This window comes from Colobus angolensis, unplaced genomic scaffold, assembly GCF_000951035.1.
Source record: "Colobus angolensis palliatus isolate OR3802 unplaced genomic scaffold, Cang.pa_1.0 Scaffold124, whole genome shotgun sequence".
In the NCBI taxonomy this organism is placed as follows: domain Eukaryota; kingdom Metazoa; phylum Chordata; class Mammalia; order Primates; family Cercopithecidae; genus Colobus; species Colobus angolensis.
This window is the reverse complement of record NW_012113586.1, coordinates 3062709-3086011: the sequence shown is the minus strand read 5'-3', so window position 1 is coordinate 3086011 and position 23303 is coordinate 3062709. Positions and strand designations below refer to the sequence as shown.

The following is a 23303-nucleotide window of genomic DNA, read 5'->3' as shown; positions in this document are numbered from 1 at the left end:
TTTTTTTTTTTTTTTTTTTTTATGTTATAATGTAATTATTGGGCACTTAAAGTATTTTTGATATGACGTTTAGATGGTTAGTGCCACTCATTCTTGTTCAGAGATCTTTTGAAATTCAGCATTTTATTAATAATATATCTGTATATAACTTACCATTGTCTAAGCAGTTTCTTCAATGTTCAGTTACAAAGGGACTCTGCTAGATACTATGTAGACCCCCTCATAAACATGCTTCTAAAGAGCTAGCATTGTATCTCCAGTTTTTTAAGGAACATGTCATGATACCCCTCAACTATACTGTAGATTAAAAACACATTCCTTCCAGAAAGTCTCCATGGATTGAAAAATGGGAAATAATTGATTTCAAAATTCTTTAAATTTATTTAGCCTCAGAAGTCTTTCAATTTGTTATTCTGTAATTACTTAAAAGTAAAGAGAATACCAGATGGGAAGCATCTAGTGAATATTTGAGTTAAACTTTGTTAATTAGAACTCCTAAAAATTCTGATTGGAGTTTGTGATTATACTGCCTATGAAGAAAAATATTTTATCAGAGTATAATTGTACCAACAATATTTGAGAAGGTTTAATTATTATAAAGTAAGATAAATTTAGTTCAAGTAATCAAATATCTCTTTGGATATATTCTAGTAATGGATATGGAAGGTACAGCAGATGTTTTAAGCTTAGCCTTATGAATTATTATAAAACCTTGACCTTGACGGAGTAGAAATAGAGCTGTGCTCTGATTTTACCTCATGTCTAGAGTCTGTTTTATATGTAGACTACTTAAGGCACTTCCTTCAGACAGTGCTGGGAGAGACAGTGATAGATTTTGTTTTTTCAGATGCCTGACTTGCTTTTTTTCAGATGTCATTACAATGTACTGAAATACTTTTTTCAAATACGTAATAATTCAGGTGGATAACCATGTGTGTTCAGGGGATCCCCAGATAATCCTCAGGTTCAGTGATTCAACAGAAGTACTCATAGAACTCAGCATATAGAAATATGTTTTAGTTTGCTGAACTTTTATCCTGTTATTTTACTGAAATTATTTATTAATTCTTATAGTTTTTTTGTAGATTGCTTGTGATTTTTCTTATACATAGTCATGTCTTCTTTGAAGAGGTACTTTTCCTTTTTCCTTCTTGATTTTTATACCTTTTATTTTATTTTATTTTTCTTGTCGTACTGCAGTGGCTAGGAGTTCTAATACATTGTTGAAAATAAGTGGTGAGAATGGACATACTAGGTTTGTTCCCAACTTTAGGGGTTAAGCATCTAGTCTTTTGCCATTAACTATGTTGTGTCAACTGTAGGTTTTTAAAAGATGCTGTTTATTAGGTTGAGGATGTCTCCGTGTAGTTGTAGTTTACTGAGAGTTTTATCATGAATGAGTGTTGAATTTTGTTAGATGCATTGTCTTCATTTGTCTCTAGATGACTGTATGATTTTTTTTCCTTTATTCTGTTAACATGGTAAATTACATTGGTTTTTGGATGTTAAATTAGTCTTATATTCCTGGGTTAAACTCCACTTTGTTATGGTATAGTATCCTTCTTAGATGTCGCTAATTTTTGTTAAGGAATTTTGCATCTGTGTTCTTGGGATACATTGGTCTTGAGTTTTCTTGTAATATCTTTGCTTGATTTTGGTGTCCGATTAATGCTGGCTGCATAAAGCAAGTTGGTAAATGTTTAATGAATAGTATGCTGTTAAATGAATAGATTTTTGGTACACCACAGTCTACTATTATATAATTCATCTGATATATAATTAAATACTCTGCTGTTGTGTAGCTCAGAACTCCTTGGGTTGTAAAACACTCTGCTCAAACTAAGTGATACAAGTAGTATTTATTGGTTTAATGGCTCTAAATAAGGGCTTCGAGTTTGGCTGAATCCAAGCCTGTAGATATTATTGTGAGTATTAAGCATCTGTCTCTCTTTCCTTTTGTTAGTTTTTCCATGTTGGCAGAGAACCGTTATCAGCTCCAGGTTTATATATTACACAGATCATGATATTACAGAATTAAAAAGTCCCTCTATCTCCTGGTGTCTATAACAATGTGTAAAAAGAACTTGATTGTTCCTACTTGAATCACATGTATCCATTCACTTTGTCTAGGGCAGGGGTTGACAGCTACAACCTGTGGGCCAAATTCTGCTTGCTGTCTGTTTTAAAAATAAATTTTAGGCCGGGCGCGGTGGCTCAATCCCATAATCCCAGCACTTTAGGAGGCCAAGGCGGGCAGGTCATGAGGTCAGGAGATAGAGACCATTCTGGCTAACATGGTGAAACCCCGTCTCTACTAAAAATAACAAAAAAATAAGCTGGGCATGGTGGCAGGCGCCTGTAGTCCCAGGAGGCTGAGGCAGGAGAATGGTGTGAACCCGGGAGGTGGAGCTTGCAGTGAGCTGAGCTTGGGTCACTGCATTCCAGCCTGGGCGACAGAGCGAGACTCCATCTCAAACAAAGCAAAAATAAATAAAAATAAATTTTAATTTGAATACAACCATGTCCATTTCCTTCATATTATCTGTGACTGCTTTTGTGCTGTAACAGCAGAGTTAGTTTGTTGATCTCTGGTCTAAGGATAAGGGGTTTTCTAGCTAGACTGAGTTAATTGATGGTAGAAGCAGAGCCTCTTGATTGACAGCTCTGTCATATGTGAGGAAAGGGAGCTGTTCCCAAAAAGACTAACATTTCTTAAAAGGAAAGAATGCCAAACAGATATGTACTTCATGAAGAAAGAGGACTTGTCCCATTTTTTCCTGTCATATAGATGAGATTAAACAGTTATGTTTGTTTTCATACTGATACAAATGTTAATTGAATAATATACTAATGTAGATCTAGAAGAATGGGCAAGGATATAGTAATAGAACCCAAAATTACATGAAATAAAAAAACAGTTTGTGAAAAATTTAACTTGATGGATTATAATTTTTCTCTTTTCAGATGATGAAACATGCGTGGGATAACTATAGGACATATGGGTGGGGACATAATGAACTCAGACCTATTGCAAGGAAAGGACACTCCCCTAACATATTTGGTAAGTTTACTTTTTCTAATTACATTTCCATTTTCTACCTCTATCTTTTAAAACAAGATGTAACTTTCAAAGTACTTTCTAAAATCTGAGTATTTCTGTGGAACTATAATTTGAAGAAACAGGTATGATTTTTGCAAGTGTCAGTCACAGTTAAGTTCCAGTTGCTTTCGAGTACACATATATGTGGTAGATTTTCTATTTACATATGGATGCTTTAGTCATTTATGTGAGTATTTAAAAGCTTTTTTTTGGCATTTTTTTCTTTAGTGTCAGGAAAGGTAGGCACCTACTTGTCATTTTTTTCTTCAACGCAATACCTATTCTAATACTCATGTTACAGAGGAAGAGGGGAAGGATAGGAAATTCTTGTAGTTCTGTGTACATTTTTTAAAAAAGTGACCTATCCAGGGTGATTGGGTTACTGAATTCAGTGGGTTATGTTGTACATTCACAGTTCCTAAGGAAAAATTAACAATGTGTTCTGTGAATGGAGGTTTGGGGAAGCGCTGTGTTCATCTTGAGTTTGTTCATCCTATTTTCCTTGAGCTCAGTTCACCTATAAAACTTCCCAGTTTAACTTACTCAACTAATTTAACAACTTTTACTAAACCCTAGGATAAGTCTTGAGAATTGTTAAGCTACTCTTTGTAGTCTTCACTCCTTTCCACCATTTTAAATGCTCCTTGATGTGACTTGATGATTATCTTTTAAGTAATGATAGATGAAGGCAAGAAAATTTTAATGGGCTAGAAAGACACAAACTAATTATATGCAGTCTGATTCTCTTTATTACCTGTAATAAACCATCACAGTAATTCAAATAACAGCAATTTTCTTTTTGACACTAGGGAAGGATTTTTCTGATGCTATGACTTTTCTTATAATTTGTTCATTGTTGCTTGTTTTTGGTCAAAAAAGAAAATGTCTTAAAAAATAATTTCTGTTGGGTTTGGAAGATGTTGTGGTAGAGGAGTAAAGGAAAAAAGTTTCCTCTAGGTAATCAGTGACTACCAGAGACTTCATAAGATGATATTTAATTTATCAGCCATCATGTAATGAAATAAAGTATATTTTCTTAGCAAAGTTTTGGACTGGAAAGTTCTTACTGCTTTGCGGATGTCACAGTATGAGGCGTTAGTGCAATAAAGACATTAAATTTAATAGTCAAAGTTAGAACCTCCCTTTGAGTAACTATTCCTTTATGTTAAACTCAATGGTAAATTGTGAACCTTTTAAAAAGATTGAAGTATAAAAATGTATTGAAAATAAAAATTGGATGTTAATTTTTTACTTTTTTCAAATGGTATTTCTCAGGACACCTAATGTATTAATATTTATCAAATAGATACTGGTCCTATCTGTTTACCAAATAAATACTGCTGCTTTAGTAAACTTTAAAGATAGAAGAAAATTAATTTGACACTTGGGAAACATCTAATATGAGAAGAAAATTATAGTGAAATGGTAGAAAAAGAAAATCTGCAGAATTTTCAATAGTCAAAATTAGGTGCTGCTTATTTTTTATTTAATTTTTGAGTGGTTACAGTTACTTTTCCAGCCAGATAAGCTATGTAGGAATAGATTATTATTATATTTTGTCTTGTGTTTGTAGCTATGCAGTTAGTTTGTTAAAGGATTTTTTTTATAGTTTAATACTTTGTTTCCTACTTCCTCTGTTTCTTTTTTGTATCTCAAATTCTTGCCAGTAAGTACAATTTTGAGGTTTTTTTAAATATATTTTTTGATTTTTTCTTTTTTTAAAAAACAGTAAAAGTCTAAGAGAAGGGTGGTAAGTAGTTCTCAGCGTCTCATTTGACATCCCAAATTTAGTACACGTTTACAGAATAGGAATATATAGGTGGATACAGAACCTTTGCTTGCAATATTCTAGATTTTAGGGAAAACATTAACTTAAAACACGCCCCTTTTTGTTACCCTCAATTGTTAAACAGTTCTTTTATATGGTCTGAGATAGGGGTTCCTCTGACTTCTGTCCAGTTCTTGGCATCAGAGTCATCTTTTCATGCAGATAACAGAAAATCCATTGCAAAATGGCTTAAACTAAAAAGGAAACTTAATCAGCTGAATGAATTCCTGGTGTATATCTGATTCTACCTGAGCTTTTTTACTTTATCTTTTCTGTTTTCCTGTTTGTTGGTATAATCAAGCTGATTTCTTAGCAGAATGGCTGCAGCAGTTTGAAGCTTCATATCTTCATACTACCACATCTGTAGGAAAGAGAACACTGTAGACAAGAGAGCACTTGGATGTCTTAGAAATATAATTGAAATACTCACTGTTTCTTATTGTTTCTGATTAGGTCTTGTGCCCACTGTTGAACCAAATGCTGTACTTAGGAGCATGGGACATGTTCTTTTTGTTTTGCTTAGTTAGGGCCTGGCTCTGGAGCCAGGAGAGAGGAGAGGGAAATGTTGCTGGATGTAAGTTAGCACTGATACTAATTATTCTAACAGTGATTAATAGTTAGAATGGCTGGGTGCAGTGGCAGTTAGTCCCAGCTCCACAGGAGGTTGAGATAGGAGGATCGCCTGGGGCCAGGAGACCAAGGCTACAGGGTGCCACGATCATGATGCCTGTGAATAGCCACTGTGCCCTAACCTTGGCAACATGGCAAAACCCTTTCTCTTAAAAAAAAAAATGCAGAATGAATTCTTTCTATTTAGATGTTCTGGAAAATAGAAGTCTTGTTAAGGATAGGTCTTTTTGCATGAAGAAGAAATTATTTTAACTTGGAAAAAGATTATTCTTTGATTTTGCAATGCCTTTTGAAGGGTGCATTTTATTTTTCAGGTGTGTGTGTGTGTGTATGTGTGTGTATTTATATGTAAATAAGTTCCTTTTGTTATTTCTGACTTAAGGTGTTTTGATTTGTACATGTTTTGTTGAAGATTGTTGCTTTATATTAATAAGAGATATTGTTCTGTACTTATATTATCTTTGTCTTGTTTTGGTATCAGAGTAATGCTGGACTCAGAAAATGATTTGGGAAGTGTTTTCTGCTTTTCATTTTTCGGAATGAGATTGTTTAGCATTGGTTTTATTTTTTTCTTAGATATTTGGTATATGTGGCTGAAGAAACCACTTGCATCTGGAACTTTTTTTTTTCTTGAAGGTTTTTAAACTACAAACTTAATGTCTCTAATAATAAGGACCATTCAGTTTATCTGTTTCATTTTGGGTGTATTTTTTTAATTTGTCATTTTTGAGTAATTGATCTGGTTTTATCTAAGTTATTGATTTTTTATGCATAGAATTGTTTGGCGTATTGCCTTATCATTTGAATGTCTGTGGCAGCTGTAGTAATAATAATCCCCTTTCATTTCTAATATTAGTGATTTATGTTTTGTCTCCTCTTTTTGTCCTGCTAGAAGTTTATTAATTTTATTGATCTTTTCAAGGAAACAACTTTTGGGTTCATTGATCTTTGTAATATTTTGTTTGTGTTTTCATTTCTTTGATTTCTACTCTTTATTGTTTTCTTCTTTTGCATGATTTGGGTTCATTTTGCTGTTGTTTTTCTAGTGTCGTGAAGTAGAAGCCTAGATTATTGACCAGAGATCCTCTTCTCTAATGTATTTGTTACCATAAACTTTCTAACTGCTGCTTTTGCTGCATTCCTGAGGTTTTGATATATTTTCATTTTCGTTCAATTCAGTGTTTTAAAATTTTCCTTGAGTAATTTTAAGTATTTAGAGTTTTAAAAAATCTTTCTGTTACAGATTTCTCGTTTTAATTCTGTTAGGATCAGAGAATGTACTTCACATAATTTTAATTCTTTTAAATTATTTTTGGTTTGCTTTCTGACAGAGGTTTGTCTTGGTGAATTTTCCATTTGTGCTTAGAAATAATGGTATGTGTATATTCTGCTGTTCTTGTATGGAACGGTCTGTTGATGTCAGTTAGATCCCATTGGTTAATGGGGTTGTTCAGGCTGTCTCTATCTTAGTTGGTTTTCTGCCTTGTTCTGTCAGTTACTGAGAGAGGGATGTTGGAGTCCTCAGCTCTTATTTTGGACTTCTTTCAGTTCTGCCAACTTTTGCTTCATGTAATTTGAGGTACTCTTGTCAGTTGTTTGTCCATTAAGGATGACGCATTCTTAGGAGCACCACTAAAGCCCTAGTATCAAAACCAGACAAAGATATTTATAAGAAAAGGAAACCGTAGAGCAGTATCCCTTATGAACATAGACGTAAGAGTATTTAACTAAATTTTAGTAAATCTTATTGAGTAATAGAGTTGTCCTTTGGTATCCATGGAGGATTGGTTTCAGGACACCAGAGAATACCAAATTCCACAGATACCCAAGTCCCTTGTATAAAATAGTATATAATATTTGCATATAACCTAAGCATATTCTCTCATATATTTAAAATTATCTCTAGATTACTTAGAATACCTAATACAATAGAAATAGTTGTTATACTGTATCTTAAAATTTTTGGTTTTTAAAAATTGCTGTATTGTTATTTTAAAAATTATTTCCCCCAAATATTTTCCATCTACTGTTGGTTGAACCTGTGGATATGGAACTGGTGAATACTGAAGGCTGAGTGTATGTTATGTTATGACTAAGTGGAGTTTATCATAGAGATACATGGTAGGTTTTACATTTGGAAATTAGTTAGTGTAGTTTAAGATATCAGTATAATAAAAGAGAAAAATCATAGGATTATCCCAGGAGTTGGAGAAAAAGCATTTAATAACATTTAACAACCATCCATGATAAAAACTGTCAGCATACTAAATTAGAAAGGGGATTTCTTTAACTTGATAAAGAAAATTTCAAAACAACAACAATAAGCAAAAAATGCAAAATACACCCCACATACTTAATATTGAAAGACTATATGCTTTCTCCTAAGATTGCAAGCTGGGCAAAGGTGTCTACTCTCTCACTTTTATGTAACATTGTACTGGAGATCCTAGCCAGTAGCCAGTACACTAAGGCAGAAAAAAGAGAAAGAAAAAAAAAAAGAGTAAATATTGGAAATGAAGAAGTAAAACTGTCTTTACATTTTTAGTCAACATAATTACCCATAGAGAGAATCCTAGGGAATGTACCAAAAAAAAAAAAGGTACTAGAATAAACAAATTTGGTAATGTTATAGGATACAAGTTTAATATGCAAAACCAATTATATGTATTGGTATTCTTGCAACAAAGTTATAAATGCAGTTTAAAAAATAAAGTCATTTGCAGTAGTATCAAAAAATATGAACTATATGTGTATAAATTTGATGAAATATGTACAGAACCTGTACACTGAAAACTTTATATTGTTTTTGAGAGAAATTTAAAAGGACTTAACGGAGAGAAATGCCATGTTCGTGAATTTGAATACTCAATATTGTTGGGATGTTAATTCTTTCTAAATTTATGTTTAAATTTAGAGCAGTCCAGTCAAAATGACCCTAGACTTTTCTGTAGAAATTGGCAAGTTGATTCTAAAATCTGTGAAAATACAAAGCACTTAGAATAGTCAAGTAATTTTTTTTAAAGAACAAAGTTGAAGGATTTGCACTACCTGATTTTATAATTTACAGTAAAGCTACAATTGAGGACAGTATGGTTTTAGCATAAGGATGGGCACAGAGATCTGTGGAAAAGAATAGAAATAGAAGTGCACATACATGGTTAATTGATTTTCAACAAAGATGCTGAGGTAATTCAGTGATTAAAAGGATAGTCTTTCCAACACATGGTGCTGGGTCAACTGTATATTTGTATGGGGAAATAATGAACTTTGCCTCTTCTTTCAACATTGTGTACAAAAATGGATCACAGAGCTAATATAAAAGCTAAAAGTAAAAAACTTTCAGTAGAAAACACTTGAGAACATCTTTGTGACTTTGAGGTTAGCAAGGATTTTTTAGAATACAAAAAGCATCAAGTATAAACGAAAAATGTGGGTAAATTGGACTTAATGAAAACTGAAGATTTCTGCTCCCCAAAGACATCAGGAAATTGGAAAGACAAACTACAGACTTGGAGAAGCTATTTGAAATACATACATAAGGATGTATCCAGAATATATAAATACTTCCCCACCCAATGAGGTATATGAATAGCCAATAAGCACATCAATAAGCAGGGAAAGTAAAATTAACACCACAATGGAATATTTCTACACACCCATTAACATGTCTAAAATTTGAAGATCAACAATATCAAGTATTGACAAGGATGCTAGAGCAACTATAACTGTTATACATTGTATTGGGAGTGTAAAATGGTACACTGTGGAAAGCAGTTTGTCAGTTTCTTATAAACTTACTGTATAGCCTAGCAATTCCACTCCTAAATATTTCCTTGGTGTTCACAAATGAGATCAGGTGTAGTTGTATGTTTCTTAGTAAATTCGATTTTTTTCCCATCGATATACAGAATTTACAAATTGAAATTTAAGATCTTTTTCCCTATGTTGTATAAAAGTTTGTATAGAATGGGAGTTATCCTTAAAATTAAAGTAGTATTCATTCTGTGAAACTTCCAGAGTATGGTATTTTGATAGCGGGTAGCTCTTGAAAAACTTACTTCCTGTGTTTTTCAGTCTGTTTGTTTAAATTTTCTGTTTCTTCTTTCATAAGTCGAAAATAGTATTTCTTGAGAAAGATCAAATTTATTGTGAATATATGAATAAAATGGACCTTTTATAATTTAAAAAAATTTTCTCTGTGCTTGTCTGTTGTTGCATTTTTATTTATTATTTTGTGTTTTGTCTACCTTTTAAAAATGAGGTTAATGGTAGATTCGTTGTATGGTTCTTCATGGAACCATTTCTTGAATTTATTATTTCAATAATTTTCTTCATTTCTAATTCATCCATTTCTGCCTTTAGTTTTTCTCATTCTTCTGTTATTTTGCCCATATTTGTTTTTTCTTTCTTAGAATATTAAATTCAGTTGTTTTCATTTGTTCTTGTTAACTAGTATAAATATTTTAAGTTTATTTGTGAGAACTGCTTTAGTTGATTCCCGTGCTCTCATACTAAATTTTTATGATGTTTTATATATTCTACAATGTTATGTTTTGCTGCTTCTTTGACCCAAGAATAGTGTTAGGCTTTTTCATTTTTTCCTGTTCAAATCTTGACTTGTCCAGGTAAACAATCATGATGATAGCCAGTAATTTCAATTTTATACTTTTCTTCCTTGAGCCCTTTAGCACATGGCACCTTGTGGAACTAACCAAGACTGGTACAGAATAGGTGGGTCAGGCCTTTTTCCACTCCAGAATAGTCAATACCTCAGAGAAATATGTACTTAGAGAACTAAATAAATAACTAGATAACTGAAGGAGCAGAGCTATCTACAAAAATTAAAATAAGGACACAAACAGTAGTCTCAAGGATTTAAAATAAGTTTGGTAAATGTTTTGGATGAAATGCTAATATTAAAAGAGATACATATTCAAGAAATTATGCAAGAGATAGAGATATATGAGTGATTAAATGGCTTGATACCATTTTTATTGCAATAAAAAGCCAAGGGACATAATAACACATAACTGACTTTCTAGATAATATCAACATGAAGGGAACTGAGCAGGGAGATGACCAAGGAATTTGATTATCAGAGTGTGTGGGAGTACTTGTTAGCTAAGAGAAGATAGATGTATTGATAAGTTGAAGAAATTATTAGGAACACATAAACAAGAAAATGTCATGTAAATTAAGGACAATCATCATAAGAACAAATTTGTGTAGCTTTAAATCATTGGAAGAAAACAATTTCTACCCAGTAGAAATGGAAAAAGAAAGAAAAGAAGAATAGTAAATGGAAAATGTGAACTAAGTAATATTGAATGCTGGCTCTGAAAATGTCACCAAGAAAACCTGTTGATAAGACAAAGCTGTTAATTATTACTTTGGTAAGGAGATCACTACCTCACTGGAGTCGTAGCTTTTCAGAGTTTGGGGTATAAATCATCATTTGGTACTTTCTGTTGAAGAGTTGATGGGTCTTTCAGGAAGTTCTTGGAATGAGCAATAAATTTTTTTTGGCAACTTTTATCTTTCTGGGAAAGAGCTCCTGGAACAGTAAATTCACCTTGTTGAAGACAGTGTAATAGTAAAGCCATGTTAATGCAGGCAGTAAGCTGTCTGGATCGTTTGAATTTTTATAGGACAGAAATAATAATTGCATTTATGGGATTGGTGAGAACCCATCTCCTCCCTGATATTTATTTTTTTGCTGTACTACTAGATTTTTTACTCTACTAGTAGCAAAACAAACCTAGCTTTGCTACTATTTTATTTAGGATTTGTACAATTATATTCATTAGTAAGATTGGTCTGTTTTCTTCCCTTATGTTTTCATTATCAGTTAGGCTGGTTTTGAATTAATTTTTCCCTCTCTTCCTCCCTTTCTCTCTTGCTTTCTTCCCCTTGGAACTATTTTTTTTTTTTTTTTAATGATAAGGATTATCTCTTTCTTAAAAGTGGATACATTGTATTATTTTGATTTTCTCTACTCATGTTGTTTGATGGTTGGTTTCCTTTTTTCAGTATGATCTACCTGTTGTTGATTGTTAAGGATTGTTAAGTTTTTTTTTTCCACTGTGGTTATCCAGCCCCGTTGTACATTTATTATTATTTTAAAATATAGTTTTTGTCCTTCCTATGAATTTGGACTAGAGCAGAAGGACACGGTTGTCTTATTACTTAGCTTTGTCATCGTGAACTACTCTCCCCTTTTCTTGAATTAATCCTCTTTTTTTTTTTTCCTTTCTCGGTTAAGTAGACAGATATCTCATGTTCTGACCAGGCAGAAAATTAAGGAAAAGTATGCTTTTAGTTTTCTTTTATCTTCCTATTTTTACTAAAGTATTATTTTTAGTAAAATATATTAAACTATGTATGTATTCTAATATACATATAATTTCTAATGTAAAAGCGAACAATATTGGGTATTCTAAATTTTTAGTCCTTGTACTCTTAGTTTACTTTTATGTATAAAAAATTAAAATACACTGAATGTGAAGGGAATCTTTTTTTTTCCCCCAAAGAGAACAGGAGCCTAAAGTGATCTTTTTAATGATAATTTTTTTCTTCCCAAATATAGGAAGTTCACAAATGGGTGCTACCATAGTAGATGCTTTGGATACCCTTTATATCATGGGACTTCATGCTGAATTCCTAGATGGGCAAAGATGGATTGAAGACAACCTTGATTTCAGTGTGGTGAGTGTATGATTGATAACTAATCTCTTAGATTGACCATGAAAAGACAATGTCTAACTGCTATTGTCTGAACATTTGTGCCTTCCTATTCATATATTGAAACCTAATCACTGCTGTGATGCTACTAGAAGATGGGGACTTTGGGAGGTGATTAGGTCATGAGGGTTGAGCTCTCATGAATGGAAAAAAATATATATATATATATATATATTTTGAAGTTTAGTGATTAGCACAGCTCCAATGAGTTTTCATAGTTAGGCCTATACCCATTCTTCTGGTACTTTAGCTTGGTTAAGTGGTACTGCTTAGGTTTGGCATAGTTGTTAATCAGATGCCCAGGACAGTTGCATTCTAGTCGTGCGACTTGAGAAAGTTCCTTATCTTTCTAAACCTGTCAGAAAATTACTATTCCATTATAGTATTGTGAAGATTATTTGAGATAATCTGGTACATATTAAGTGCTCAGTAAATGGTGGCAATTATTTTCATTATCACCAGTCTTCACCTAAAAGATGCGTGGACTGTTTTGTTTTGTCATATTCACATCTTTTGTGATATTTGTGCTTGCTTTTCCTTTTGACTACTTCTTTATGTACCTCTCTCTGAAAGACTCTTCGTTATTTAAATTGTGATGTAAGTCCATAATTATTTCTTCTCTGATGCCTTTCTTGGTGCTAACTAGACAAAAATGGTTTACTTTCCTTTATGTTGCTGTGGCATTTGGACATATCTCAATGAGAACAAATTTTATTGTCATTTAAGTTTAGGTTTGATGGTGAGTGGCAGAAAACCTAATATAAAATAGCTTAAACAAGATACATATATATATATATATTTTTTTTTCATGTAAATCAAGTACAGAGAAAAGCATTTCAGGGCTGGTTTGGGTGGCTCCTTGATCATCAAGGATCTAGGATCATTTGTCTTGTTGCTCTGTTGCCTTCAGTATAGATCTTAGACCTCATGGTATAAAATGGTTCCTAAAGATCCAGGCATTTTATCCAGTAGACAGAAAGATATGTGACTGTTCTTTAAGAAGACTTCTCAGGAGGTAGTCTCCCCAGTTTTGCTTGTAGAGTTTACTAATACGGCCTCAACTAACTCCAAAGGAAAGCTGAGAAATATAGTCTTTTTTTTTTTTTTTTTCTGTGTAGCTATGTAGCCTTTATACAACAGATTGTGCTTTTTGTATCTTGTTTAAGAAAGCCGTACTCCTAGATCATGAATATATTTTCTTATATTTTATTCTGAAGGTTTTAAAGTTTTGCTTTTGTATTTCGTCTTTAATTCAAATGGGATTGATTTTTTTAAAATGTAGGGTGAAATAGCCCACTATTAGTTGATCCTAGTACCATTTATTTCCCTGCTATTTGTATATGCCACATTAGTCATATATTAGCCATGTTATAGTTGATTCTTTAACATTGGCTTTTTTATTTATCCCATATATCAATACTAAATTGTCTTAACTACAACTTTTTTTTTAATAAGTTTGATGTCTGTATCTGAATCTTGGTATCTGATCTCGTTCTCTGCGGAAATTATCTTAGTTCTCAGCTTTTTGTTCTTTCAAATTCTGGAAAACTGTGGAAATTTTGATGAGGATTGCATTTAATTTACAGATTAATTTGGGGAGAATTAGCATCTGTGCAATACTCCCATTCATTGACAGGACAGTTTTATTATGGCTAATAATTTCCTTGTATATAATTGTTATTAGTCAGGGTTCAATCAGAAACCAGAACTATACCATTTATTTTAACTAGAAGATTTAAGGTTTAGAATTGTTATCCAACTAATGGGGAACCAAAAAGGCAAAAAGAGAGCATTATGTTATCACCAGAGGTGTTTAACTCTAGGAAACAGGAAACAGCTGCCACCTGTAGGGGCTATAAGAACAATGGGAAGAGGTTGGTTGGGATCATTAAAATGCAGTAGCTTGGGCTCTGTAGAACTAGTACGTGTGCTGCCCAGGTGTTACTGGTACCTTAGGAAGACTGTGTCAGAGCTGGGACTCAGAACTCTGAGGAGGAGACACCTAGCCAAGTGCTTGATATCTGTAAAGGAAACCATGAGGCTGATTTGGTGAACCCTGGCTGGTGTGACACTATCAGAAACTAGAAGTAAACAAGAGGGAATAAGACTCTTCTTCCTCCAGTCTTGTGTTGTCTTTTTAGAGCCTCCTATTGTTAGTGCCTAAAAGGGAGCCAGCTGCTAAATTAAATGCATTTGCGTAGTTCCAAATCCCATATACCAAAGTAGAGTATAGAAGAATGGATTTGAATCTGAGAGAAGTAGTTTAATCATCAGCACTGTCACTTTTTGTTCCTTTCTTTCAACCTTTTAATGTCATTATGTTTTAGGTGCTTATTTTGCATATAGTATGTAGTTGGGTTTTGTTATTTTTATCCAGTCTTAGAGTCTTTTAAACTATTAAGTTTGATATATTTACATTTACTATGATAACATATTTGGAGTTAGGTCTTTCATCTTTGTTTTGCTACCTATATTATGATTATACTTTTCATTTGCTTTTAGTTTGTTTTCTTATTTTGGATTAAATTACATCATCTCTCTTTTTCCCTCTACTAGTTTAACATTATACCTTCCATTTCAATTGACTTTGGAGATATCCTTGAAGTTTAAATATATATATGTATATATACACACATATATGATATGTATATTTATAAAATATATTAAAACTAAGTTTTATCTCTTTTTTGTGCTTGTGCTCTGGTGTTAGGAGCAAAACAATAAACAATATATATGTTCAAACTTTAAGGGTAACTCCAAAGTAGGCACGTGCACACACACACTCTCTTATCAAAGTATAGTATATATAAATATATATAAACTTTAAGGGTAACCCTAAGTAGGCAGATACATATATATATATATATATGTATTTGAAATTAGTCAATTTCAGATCAGGCATCGTGGCTCATGTTTGTAATCCCAGCACTTTGGGAGGCTGAGGCAGGAGGATTACTTGAGCTCATCCTGGGCAACATAGTGAGACCTAAACTCTACAGAAAATAAGTCCCAGCTACTTGGGAGGCTGAGGAGGGAGGATTGCTTGAGCCCAGGAGGTTGAGGCTACAGGGAGCCATGATCATGCTACTGTACTCTAGCCTGGGCAACAGAGTAAGATCCTCCTTCTGAAGCATATAAGGATTTTAGAATGTTTTAACTTAACTCATCCCCCTTTTGTTTTATGTGTCATTGTTGTCTAGTTGATCCCAAGTTACATTTTAAACTTCCAAATTAAGTAATAGATAAATAAATGCACACATTTATCAAATGCAACAGGCACTGTTCTAGATTCTGTGGATATAGTAATCAACAAAGCAGAGTTTTATCTCTTTTTTGTGTTTGTGTTCTAGTGTTGGGAGCAAAACAGTAAACAAGTTTTATATAGTACATCAGATGGTGATGATAAGTGCTGTGGAGAGTAATAAAGAAGAGTAGATAGGATTGGCGTAAGTGGTGGGGTACTGCTATTAGTATTTTACATGGGGTGGTCATGGAAGAACTCTTTGTTAAAGTAACACTTGTGAGAAGAGACCCAAGGGGAGACGTGGATATACAGCTCTATCATAATAGATATTAAAAGTGAGAATAGAAGTAAAGTTCCCTTGTCTTTCCTGCTTCTGTTATACTATTGCAAAGTGTGTTTTCAGTCTAATTTTAAAAAGGCAATGTATTTTTTTCCTTGTTTTAATATTTTATTTTTCACTTTATTGTTCCATAATTCTATTACCATACATCTATGTGTGGGTTATTCTTTAAAGGATTCATAATGTTTCATCAATCTGAAGACTTATGTTTTCATCAAGTTTAGTAGATTCTCAGTTATTACTTCTTTCAAAAATGTCTCTATCCATTTTTCCCTTCTGTCCCTCTAGAATTTCTCATACCTTTTGTTTCTGTAGTGAAGGAAGATCGTTTTACAAATGAAACTATTTTATTACCATGTGATTATATAGTTAGATGATGATGTGTTAATTAGGGAAATGATGCAAAGTAATTGGTATTAATATTTTATATTATGGTCAGAAAAAATTTCTGATAAGGTGACATTTATTCAGAGACCTGTAGGAAGTGAGAGTGATTTGTTCAGTTATGTGAAAGGAAAGCATCCAGATAAGAGGGTAACTAAAGACTGACATAGGAGTCTCAAGTTTAACAATTCTGGTACAGCAAGTAGACTCATATAGTTAAAGGAATCAAAGGGATATTAGTACAAGAGATGTCAGAGGTTGTAGGGGATCTGAGCATATTGGATCTTATTGGTCATTTTACTCTAAGTATAATATGAAGGCATTGTAAGGGTTTGCACAGAGCAGTGACCTAAACTGATGTAAGCTTTAAAAGACTTGTTTTAACTATAGTATGCTGAATAGAGGGTAGGGGAGGAGGGTAAGTATTAAAACAAGGACTGGTTGGAATGTTATTGTTGCAGTTCTGGTGAGGGATGGAGGCCCTTCCAGCCTTTTTTCCTTCCTCATATTTAGTGAATGTCTACTATGCACCCTGTAGTATGTTAGATGTTGGGAATATATGAAGTAATATTAAGCAGTTTGCCTTCAGGGTGAGATGGAATGACGATGTTGTTATCAAAAAATTACATTATATTGTAAAAATTCTATACTGGAGAAATATGTTAGCAGATGATGTGCCTGCCTGTGAATGTTGGAAAGACTTTAGAGTAATACAGTTTCCTTTTAATTTTTATTAAAATTAACTATGAATGTTTTTATGTTAGTTGTATATCTTCTGTAGATTCTTTGATCATGTTCTCTGCCACTTCTACTTTTCTTTCCATGTGTTAGAATATTTCTAGTAATATCTATATCAATATCTAAATACAAACATAGAGACTGTATTTAGTAAGGTTATTAATATTGCTATATTTGTGCTGTTTCCATCTGTTTGCCATTTAATTTTGTTCATGATTCTTTTTCTTATAGGTAATTTGCATTTTAGAAAAATTTCATGTCTGTCATCAATTTATCGAAACTATTGGTTTTATGCTTAAGTACCTGCCTTCTCAAGGAAATTTATATATTGTAACACTTCTACTTTTTAAATTTTTTTAACATTTATTTCTAAATAATTTAGATTTCATTTTGATATTTGTGAAATTAGTATTTATGTTAATTTCTTACCCAGGAGGCAATTTTCTCAACATTATTATTGAATAATCCATCATTCTGCCATTTTTTTGGTGCTTCCTTTAACATTTATTGTATATTCTAGGAAAAATACTTAAAATCCAGGAGGAGAGATAGAAGTAAAAATTATGCTGTAGTGATGAGAACAGAAGAAAAAGGACCACCAATGAAGAGTGCTATTCTAGAATCATGACCCAGAATTCTAGAAATGAAGGCTTTCATGAGAAAGGGCAATAGTTAACAGTATTAAATATCTTGATAATTTCACAGTACTGTGTAAGGTACATAAAAAATGGCTTGTTGGTTTTGGCAGTTAGGGAGCTGTGGTGACAGTAGTAGAGAAGTTTCAGTAACACTAACAAATGAGAGGAGAGATTGCAGTTGCATGAGAAATGAAGATGCAGAAAGTAGAAAAATATTTTCCATAGGGTGTTTGTGAAAAGCAAATGAAGTATTGATAATGTTTTGAAAACTATAAAGCATTACGTATTTGTGAATATTTTCAATATGTTTTTCACAGAATTCAGAGGTGTCTGTGTTTGAAGTCAACATTCGATTTATTGGAGGCCTACTTGCAGCATATTACCTATCAGGAGAGGAGGTGAGCAAAATGAAGCAACGCGTTGTTTGTTTTGGAGGGAAGGGTTGGAATTTAATAAAAGGAACAATTTCCCTAGAAACGTATTATTTTTCTAAATTGGTAATATTGAACCAGTCTAGAACTGGATGCTTCAGACAGAACTATTCCTTGGGAATAATAATTTTTACATTTTGAGAATCTCAATAAAACATGAATTCTTCACAGATCCGAGCTTTATATACACCATGTCTCCTTTGCAAAAGTGATCCTTCTCCAGGATTTTGCCATTGCAATTAATTCCATGGTCCAAGTAAAGGGGGGAAATTAATAAGGACAAAATTAAATAACGAATCAGAAAGAATTAATATGGATCCTCCTAAGACTAAAAATTAATAATTAAAACTTACTGTTTGGAAATTGAATGCAGTTTTTGGCTGTAAATAATAACAACTCTGAATTCTCCTCTCTGGAAATCTTGGTACAGATCACATGGAGACACTTGAGACTTAAGGTGATGGAGAATTGGGTGTAGGAAATTCCCTTTTACTATTCAAATAGGTTAAAGAATGTCATTGAAGAGAGGGAGAAAGAGAAACTAAAGGAAGAGGTTATAAGTAATTTCTTTGTTTTTTGAGAAACTGTTTCACCCATATTTTAGAATTGGTGTTTTGATCTAGACAATTTGTAAGAGCTGTTTGTAGATTTAAGAAAATTTATCTTTTGTTATAGGTATTATAAAGATATGTATCTATGTTATCCGTATTTTGTTTAATTTTTTGTTGTTGTTGTTATCGTTAAAGTAATCATTTAAAGGATTTTTTCCCCCACTGTTATGGCTTCTAGATTTTGGTCCTTAGAAACCCTTTCCTATGTCTGTGTTATTACAAAACAAAAATTCCCATTTTCGTCTGGATTTTTATGACTTTATATACTTTTATCTTTATATTTCATATATTGTTGTTGTTTTGTGTGTAAAGAGTGACCTATTTACTACTATTTTTTTAAGAAGGAATATGTTTAAAGATGCCGGTATTTAATATATGATATTCAATTACATTTATCTTAATGTGAAATTTTATTGTCAAATTATATTGTGTGATTTGTTTATACCTCTAACCTATATTTCTATAGTCAGAACATTTAAATTCACATTTAATAAAATAGAAAAAAATTGATTTATTCTCTGGCCAAGAGGTTATCAGACTTTAGTATGTGTTAGAATCACATAGGGTGTTTTATAAAAATGAGGATTCCAAGCCCTACCCGAAGGACTGATTCACTGGGTTTAGCGTGGAGAGCATTATCCTACGTTGTGTTGCCAAATACTCCTTGTTAAAGGTGATTTTGGAAACATTGGTTCTATATTTTGAGAAACTCTAACCTGGCTTATAGGAATAAAATCATTGTGAATTAATTGATATTTTTAGTGAGGTTTATTGAGGTATTATTTATGTAGAGGAAAATTCAGCATATAGTTTTACGAGTTTTTACAGTGCATGGTCTTGTAATCACCAGCACGATCAAGATACAGAATTTTGGTATACTAGAAAATTTCCATTTACCATTTTACAATTACCCTATCCTGTTGCCAGCCCCTGATAACTACTGATCTCTTTTCTGTCTCTACAGTTAAGAATGCTGGCTTCTTTTACTTAGCATAATGCATTTGAGATTTATCCATGTATTAGTAGTTATTCCTTTTTACTGTATTACAGTACTCCACTATGCATTTTATATGTTTATCGGCGGAATTATTTACAGTTTTGGAGATTATGAATAAACCTGCTGTAAGCATTTACCTATAGATTTCTGTGGGAAAACAAATTTTTATTTATCTTGGATAAATACATAGGAATGGGATTTACTGAGTCAAAGGTTAAGTGTATATTTAACTTTGGAAGAAGCTGTCAGATTCTTTTCCAAAAATTGCCTGTCATTGTTGCGAGTACTTTGTATTATGAGTCTCTTTATTATTGTTAGCCATTCTAATAGATGCGTAGTAGTATCTCACTGTTGTTCTATTTTGCATTCCCTGATGACAAGTGATGTTGAGCATCTTTTCCTGTGTTTATTTGTCATGCGCATTTTTTGAATTAGCTGTTCAAAGCCTTTGCCTATTTAAAAATTCTTTTTTGAATTAATAAATTGTGATAGTTCTTTACATATTTTAGACATAGGTCTTTTATAATCTGTACATTTGCAATTATTTTCTCTGTGGCTTGTCTTTTCAGTGATTTAACAGTGTCTTTTGAAGAATTGATGTTGTTAATCTGAAAGTACAGTTTACTAATTTTGTCTTTTATGGTTCATGCATTTGGTATTTTAAGAAATGTTTGCCTAATCCAACATCACGAAGATTTTCTCTTAAGTTTTCTTCCAAAAGTATTATAGTTTTACTTTATTTGTATTTTTAAGTCTATAATTAATTTTGAGTTAAATCCTATATACACTATGAGGTGTAAGTTGAAGTCTATTTTTTTCCGTATGGATGTTGAAAAGACTACTTTTTCATTAATTGACATTGTACCTTTGTTGAAAATAAGTTGATTATGTATGTGTGGATCTACTCTAGACATTCTGTTGATTTATGTGTCTGTCTTTGGTACTACCACGTTGTGTTCATTATTATGGCTTTATAGAAAGTCTTGAAATCAGGTTGTGTGAGTCCTTCAACCTTATTCCTTTTCAAAATTATTGTGGCTCTTTTAGTTACTTTTCCTTTTTGTATACATTTTACAATCAGCTTGTTGGTTTCTATAAAATAATCTGGGATTTCAATTGGGATTATAAATTTTGAGTGATTTGACATCTTTACAGTATTGAGTGTTTCAATCCATGAATATGGTATATGTCTCCATCTATTTAATTATTTTTTTTCCATTGGTGTTTCTAGTTTTTAGCATGCACATCTTGCATGTATTTTGATAAATTTATACGTATTTCATGATTTTGGTAGTTTTGTATTTTAAATTTTAGTTTCCCATTGTTCATTGTCAGTATATATAAATACATTTGATGTTTTTAAAAAACTTTTAATAAAGACTTAAATTCTCAGCTGGCTCAGGACTTTTTGTTTCTTCTAGGTAACTTTGTGATACTTTCATTTAAAAACAAAGTGCTGAAAGGTACACAACATAAAATTTACCATTTTAACCATTTTAAATGTGCAGTTCAGTGGCATTAAAAATAACATTTGCATTGTTGTGCAATATGCAATTGATTTTTCTTTTTTTCTTTTCTTTTCTTTTTTTTTTTTTTTTTTTTGAGACAGAGTTTTGCTCTTGTTGTCCAGGCTGGAGTGCAATGACATGGTCTTGGCTCACCGCAACCTCCGCCTGCCAGGTTCAAGTGATTCTCCTGCCTCAGCTTTCCACAATTGATCTTTATATTGACTGTTTACCCTCTGATTTTTCTAACTTCATTAATTAATTCTAGTAGCTTTAAAATATACTTTAATGAATTCTTTGGGATTTACCTTGTAAACAGTCATGTCATTAGTAAATAGAGATGAGTTTTATTTTTCTGTATAGAGAATGGTTATTTATTTATTTTTGTTATTTTCCTGCCCCTTCTCCTGAGGCAGAGAATGGTTTTATTTGTGTGGTTCTTTTCTTTTTCTTGCCTTACTGCATTGCCTAGGACATCTACTACAAAGTTGAATAGTAATGGGTGGAGTAGGCATCCTTGCCTGCTTCCTGATCCTAGGAATTGCAGTCATAGCTTTATTCTCTACCATGATCATGGCATATGGCTTCAAAAGTACTGTGATCCATAAATGTTTATTATTTCTCTTGGTCTGCTACTTTAACGCTCCAGAACCTTTCGTACCCATAAGATTTTTGCCTGGTTTGTCCTTTCTGTGCCCTGGAGTGAAGATAGTTCCTGGAAAAACTAGTCCCAGAGGGAGAGCTTTTGCTCATGACTTGGGAAGGAGTGGGATTTATGACTTGGACCCCTAGTCTCTTTTAGTCCCCTCAGCTCTACTGTATGTGTTTCACTCCTCTGCCTTGAGTCTGTAGTCTGTTGCTTACCCCATCCTCTGTCTACCTCAGCCTTACATACAAACAGTAAGTCTGGGCTCTTTCTCTCAAACCTCACTCAGAGAGGTGCCTTTCTTTATAAAACCTTTGGGATTTAGATTTCCCCAGGAAGGATGGAACATTCATTGTTGGGTCTCATCTTTTCCACTTGACCCAAAACTTCCTCCCCACAAAAATGTCTTTAAGAATCGTCCTGAGTTGCTTCATCTGCTAATGCCAATTCTCTTAACACTGAAATGTGGCAGATAACTGGACGTATTTGAAGGACATCTTTATGTAAGAGATACATGGAGTCAGGAGATAGTCACCTTCATGCATTGCTCTGTGCCAAGAGAAATAAAACCGATTTCTTTTTCCAAAAGAAGGAGACAAAACAGGAGAGGGAGAAGGGAAGAAAAGGAGGGAGAAAGGAGGAGAAGGGAAAGGGGGAAGGAAAGGGAAAGGAAGGAAGAAAAGGAGGGTGAAGTGGGGAGGGAAGGGGGAAGGATCAGACCTGTATCTATAAAAAAAAATGCATAGTTTTAAAACGTGGAAAGGAAAAAACAAAACTCCAAACCCAAGTTGCCTCACTGGCAAATTCTACCAAATATTTAATATCAATTATATGTAAATTTCTCCAGAAAAAAAAGAAGAGCAATTTTTCAGCTCATTCTATGAGGCCAGCATTAATCCTATGTGACACACACACAGAAGTATTAAAATAAAACTATAGATCAATATCTCATGTGAATATAGATGCAAAAAATTCTCAACAATATATCACAAAATCAAGTCTAGCAATATATAAAAAGGATAATACAGCATGACCAAGTGGGGTTTCTTCCTAAGAATGGAAGACTGGTTTGATGTTCAAAAATCAACCAATATAATTCACTATGTCAACAGACTAAAGAAAAACATCATGTAATCTTATTACATACCGTAAAAACATCTGACAACACGTAACATCTGTTCATGATAACAACTTGCAGCAAACTAGAAGTAGAAGGGACCTTTCTCAAGGTGATAAAGGGCATCTACAAAAAGCCTATAGCTAACAATATTCTTTGTCTCTTTTTGTATGTGTTGTTGTTATTATAGACTTCAGTTTTATGCTGCAAATCCATAATACATTGCTACCATTTTTACCTTAGGTGGTCGGTTATTTAGAACTATTAAAAATAAAAGAAATGCCTTTTTGTTTGTCTTCATTTCAGTCAGTTTTGTTCGCCTTTTTGCAGGTTCAGGTTTCTGATTTTTCAGG

At 32.8% G+C, this 23303-nt stretch overlaps 1 protein-coding gene across 2 annotated transcripts in view; it reads left to right on the top strand.

Moving 5' to 3' along the window:
• Positions 1-23303, top strand: part of MAN1A2 (mannosidase, alpha, class 1A, member 2) — a 175351-nt gene that overhangs the window by 35778 nt on the left and 116270 nt on the right. For both annotated transcript variants that reach the window (XM_011933067.1, XM_011933066.1), the window contains exons 3-5: positions 2965-3061; positions 12145-12263; positions 17961-18041. In XM_011933067.1, the coding sequence (XP_011788457.1) occupies positions 2965-3061; positions 12145-12263; positions 17961-18041 (297 nt within the window). The remainder of the gene's footprint in view (positions 1-2964; positions 3062-12144; positions 12264-17960; positions 18042-23303) is intronic.